Source organism: Phytophthora parasitica (assembly GCF_000247585.1).
Source record: "Phytophthora parasitica INRA-310 unplaced genomic scaffold supercont2.20, whole genome shotgun sequence".
Lineage (NCBI taxonomy): Eukaryota > Oomycota > Peronosporomycetes > Peronosporales > Peronosporaceae > Phytophthora > Phytophthora nicotianae.
In genome coordinates this window covers 60,114-64,902 of record NW_008649006.1, presented here as the reverse complement: position 1 = coordinate 64,902, position 4,789 = coordinate 60,114, and the positions used below count along the sequence as shown (strand labels likewise).

At 51.1% G+C, this 4,789-nt stretch overlaps 3 protein-coding genes across 3 annotated transcripts; 1 reads left to right on the top strand and 2 right to left on the bottom strand.

Annotated features, from left to right (window-relative positions):
* Window positions 1–309: 309 nt before the first annotated feature.
* PPTG_09976 (hypothetical protein) lies at window positions 310–495 on the top strand (the record flags this gene model as incomplete). The annotated part of the gene is made up of 1 exon (XM_008905221.1): window positions 310–495. The coding sequence occupies one exon, from the start codon at window positions 310–312 to the stop codon at window positions 493–495; it is 186 nt and encodes a 61-aa protein (XP_008903469.1).
* Window positions 496–1,377: 882 nt separating this feature from the next.
* On the bottom strand, window positions 1,378–2,558 carry PPTG_22613 (hypothetical protein; the record flags this gene model as incomplete). Its single annotated transcript, XM_008905468.1, has 4 exons — window positions 1,378–1,400; window positions 1,499–1,670; window positions 1,738–1,818; window positions 2,505–2,558. The coding sequence occupies 4 exons, from the start codon at window positions 2,556–2,558 to the stop codon at window positions 1,378–1,380; spliced, it is 330 nt and encodes a 109-aa protein (XP_008903716.1).
* Window positions 2,559–4,427: 1,869 nt separating this feature from the next.
* PPTG_22612 (hypothetical protein) lies at window positions 4,428–4,601 on the bottom strand (the record flags this gene model as incomplete). The annotated part of the gene is made up of 1 exon (XM_008905467.1): window positions 4,428–4,601. One exon carries the CDS (start codon window positions 4,599–4,601, stop codon window positions 4,428–4,430), a length of 174 nt encoding a protein of 57 aa, XP_008903715.1.
* Between the last annotated feature and the right edge of the window lie 188 nt (window positions 4,602–4,789).

The window sequence follows — 4,789 nt, the reverse complement described above, 5'->3', positions numbered from 1 at the left end:
AATCGCCTAGTCCAGAGCCGTCTGCACACCGACAGTAGTGCTAGCTGGCAAACTCACCCTTCATCCTGTTTCAGTTCTTGTAGCCCGCCATTAGGCATCAAGTGGATCGTGATGACAGGGTTGGCGTTTTCCTTAGCCAGCTCGTAGAAGTGATCGTCATCAGGCTAGCAGACTGAAGCTCTGGCAGTTTCACGAGAATATGCAGCCGAACGAGCGAGTAATCAGGGCCTTGATGTTAGCGCCCTTTATGGCCTTCACAACCTGTTCACGGGAGAAACCCAACCACAGTGTGGTGGCGACCGCAACGTCATGGTCCAGCTTCACATTTTAGTAGAACTCCGGGCTCGCGTAGAAGTAGGTGATGCCTATGAATGTGGCAGCAACGCCGATGATGACGCTGCTGCTTCGCTCAAGACTTTCTCGGGCTCCATCAAGGGAGTCTTGGCGTTCGGTGCCAATATCGACACGGACACCATTATCCCCGGCAAGTTCTAATACGAGAACGAAGCACTTGACACGAGTTCCGAGGCCACCTCGGCAATCGCGATGGTGACGGCAAGCAGCTTGGGAACAGTCGAGTTGTACGTCTTCAGTTCGATGAGCTTCAGTAACGGACGCGCCTCAGTGATTTCTATCGTGAAAGTGGAAAGAGTACCGCCGCAACACGCCCTTAAACCAAAGGAATGGCCGGTCGCGCGCTCATTCACCGTCGACCACAAGCTGCTTGGTGATTATAGCGTCGGTGTGCGGAAGGTATCCATTCGCGCGCTCAGCACTTGAACACGAACGGAGCATTGAACTGCATGCCGAATGCCACAACCGCCGATGGCAATGTCTAAGAAGCTGGAATCGCAGCCACGGAGTGCTCACAACAGCTCCGTTGGCACTAGGCGACTTGCCCAGGACGACACTTTCATCATTATTCCGTAATACAGCAAAACACGACTTTATTCGCTTTGACCAGCAGCAAAGCTGCAGTGACGAACCGTTACTGAAGACTGAACGTGCTGTATCCACCGCCGGAAATTGATTCGCACGCTTGGGCAGGGCATGGGCATCTAATTGTAGCAACTTGAAAAGTTTAACTCCGTGTTCACCGACGTGGACTGAATTCAAATTAACCATCAAAACTACACGCCCAAAGAGCAGTCGACGACAAGTGGAGTGGGGGAAGACAATGGCAGCTTCAGCCGTTGTCACGTTAGCTCCCCTCCATGCATTCCAGTATATTTCCACATCTTCAAACTTAGCCACAAGTGAGAGCTCCAGCAAATATCTTCATGAAATTTTTCACATCTCAGCATCGAAAATCCCATAATTAAGCGATCGGTGAGAGCTTTCTCTCGAGTCATGAAGCTCTTTGAATCATCGCGAGCGTCACTGGTGTTTGATACTGACACCTGCAATCCTGCAAGCCAACTGGCGTACAGAATACCTCGTGTCAGCGCTCTCCTCAGGTATTCGACTATACAGAGCCTTAGATGCAGTAGCAACTCACCTGCCGCTGCCGCCGTCTCCACTGCCCCAGCTTCGACTGCGCCCGTCACAGCCAGCCCAAGGTCTGGTCTCATTACCCGATGGAGCCACGCAACATAGGGACGACAAGTGTGATAGTTCCAGTGCTTCCGATGAAGCCTCACGACACAGTTGTTGGGCGCGCCGTAACTAGGCTGTTGTTTGGGCGTAGATAAATGAAGTGTTAGGAAGCATGATATGATCTCGTAAGCAAGCTCGTACCAGGGGTCTCAACGCGCTGCGCAGGTTGTAGCCGATGAAGAAGCGCCGAAATGGTGCCGCCGACACGTAGGGCACTTTTCGCTTTAATGTAAAATTCAAATGTAAAATTTAACTTTCCCCCAATTTACCTTCGGTATTAACCACTGGTAATTACCACTATTTACCCCATTACCTAATTCCCCGGTAATTCCCCGGGTAAATTCCAACACTAACGCTGATACGTTTCGCTGAATTTTATTGTGTCCTTCTTCCATGCTAGTGTGATAATGATGCACACTGTCGTCTTGCAGGTCTTCCGGAACGACAATTTTCGCAATCAGAGCGCGCTCATCGTCACCTTACTTTGCGCTTGGACAGTAGATGAGCCACCCGCTCAGGCCGGCAACGTAATCATCTGTGGTCTTGCCGGAGGGCGTGATTCATCCGCATCAGCTTCGCCAGCTCAACTGACAGCTACATCTCAAGGTCCACGATCCACGTTTCCTCGTTCTGTACGTGCAATTTAGCTCCGCTCTCACTCGCATTACGACATCGTCTTGTAACACGTCGGGTGATCTAACTAAGCGCTGCTTCAATCTGATCAGCTACTTGGGTGACTGGTACTTCTCCCTTCGACAGTAGAATCTCTTGAAGCCAACTGAATACGACCAATTCCTCCCAGGATAAAAACATTCGATCGGTGCTGGTGTGACGTAGTGCTTGCTAATCGGTCTTCGTTCTGATTCCCATCTCGCTTGGTGGGCAAGATTTCGTGCGAAAGGCAACACCTTAGCCGATTCAATGCTCGCCTGTGTAGAGGCGTCAGACCGGACGCCTTGCATTCCATCGCTCCCAGCATCTGCCGGTTACCAAACTAATGTACCCGCAGATGATCAGCCGTCCCCTGTCCATAGCAGGCCCTGGCAGTCCGCCTTTTTTACAGTCAACCCATCCGAGAATTTTGACTAGGCCAAGAACACTATCCCCTCAGGTAACTTCCAAACAATGATGCTACATGCTCCTCCGCGACGATGAATGCTTGCCGAGCGATTGTAGCTCACGAATAACCGCTCTTTGGCTTGTCCGACCGTAGGAGGGAACCGCCGCAATAGCTTGACGTGGTTGCTTCTTTGATGCGATCGACATCAAGATTGAGTCTACCCTATCCCTTGGTGTGGTGCTCACTGTGATCGCACCAAGGATCTTGTCACCGCAACGAGTGTACTGACCTGTTGACCGTGCATAAGGCGGCAGGACCGCTGCTCAGTTGCCTAGCAGGGTTTGCGGGCCAGTTGTTTGGACTAGCCATGCCAGAATTGTGAGTCGAGTCAACACCTTGATCGACCCCGAGGTTAGCTTCGTAAAACACACGCCCACGATTCGGAGAAGAGCCAGGACTTCTTCCTCGACCGTGCCGTAGTTCAGGTCGTTTAACTTTTGGATCAGACTCGTGAAGGTGACGGGTATGTGTACACCGTCACGCCCTTGCACCAAGGCTGCCGAAATAACTCGTAACGTACAACTACTGGTGTCCAATCCGAGTCAGTATGTCGTAACAGTGGTGCGGCGGCGATCTTGTTCTTTAAACTTTAAACGTAGTACGGAACCAGTTCCACTTATCCCGTCGCTTGTAGCAACCGTTTGTCCCTAGTGATCAGGCTCCTTCGCATCCCTAGTCACATTGTTGATCTTCTGGTCCCACAGTTCATACCAGATCGATGCGTAGCTCGAAAATTTCGTGATGAATCGGCTGTATAGTTGAGGCTACCAAGGAAGGACTACATAGAGCGTAACTCGAACGGGAACGACAGCTATACCAGCGACGCTAGATCGTTCGGATTGGCCCCGAGGCTATCATCTGCCTTTCGGTGGCCAAAGTAATCCACTTTGCGACATCCCCACGAGCCCTTAACGTCACTGATCAACAGGTCCCACCGATCGCTGGTGTCCAGGAACTTGCCGTCTTCTCGCAGGTAGTCTCAGAAATCAACAGTCATCGGTTTATGTAGGATCATCGTCCTAGTGCCGGAGGCCCCAGATTGTCGTTTGACTTCCTAGCTGGAAGACGGCCATCGCTCCAGACTGGTCCTAGTCGTTCAGATTCCGCAGATAGCCATACAGGGCATTTCCAGGAGCCAGCGGTAAATCTGCGTCGCGTTCAGCAGCCCAAAGGTCATGAGAAACTATTCGAACAGCCCGAACGGTGTGGTGAAGGCTGAAACTAACGGCACTCCTCATTCATCTGAACAACAAAAAAATCCGCTCATATTGTCGAGAGAGCAACAACAGAGTACCTTGTCAAAATCATATAGCAGATCGTTTGGTCACAGGCTTGGGGTATAGCATGAGGTGCATCAAGCTGTTAACAAACCGGTAGTTGATGCAGAGCATGATGTCGACGCCATTCTTCTTGATTATGACCACGGTTCGTGACGCTCAACAAGAGGAAGACTCTAAAATGGTCTTCGCTGACAGTAGTCTATTGATCAGGTCTGACAGCTTCCCGCGAGACTGTGGCACAACCTCCCTCGCACGTTGACGCACCGGTTTGGCATCTCCAATGTCGACATTGCAAAAATGACTTGCACAGCTGGTGGCAATGCATTACGCTTGTCGAGTAGTAGATGCTGGCGGCTCTAGATGATCCGTCGCAGTCGATCGATGGCTACTGGAGTGTTATTCGCGTCATCGTCGATGTTGATGTCCTCCATCTACACTTCTTCCGTGATGGTCGTTACTTCAGAAAAGATCACCACATGATTCGCCAAGTCTTCGGCAAAGGGCTCGCCATCTTCGCTGGTGTGGACGTACCCGTCGTCCGTTGGTTGACTTGCTGGCGGTAAGCTTTCTGCTGGTTGAAACAGTTCAATCGAGGACGACTGCATTTCCTGTGGGTCAGCTGATTGTCGATCTGGAACGATCGCGTCTGTCGATGACACCACTAGGTTGCATTCTCCGTCGCCAGCAATATATACAGACTCACAATCGGGTCAGTCACTGACGTGAGCGAAGTCTCAACTGCGTTCTTCGAACAATATGCCTTCAAGCCTGTGCGAAGAGTCGTGTGAAACTT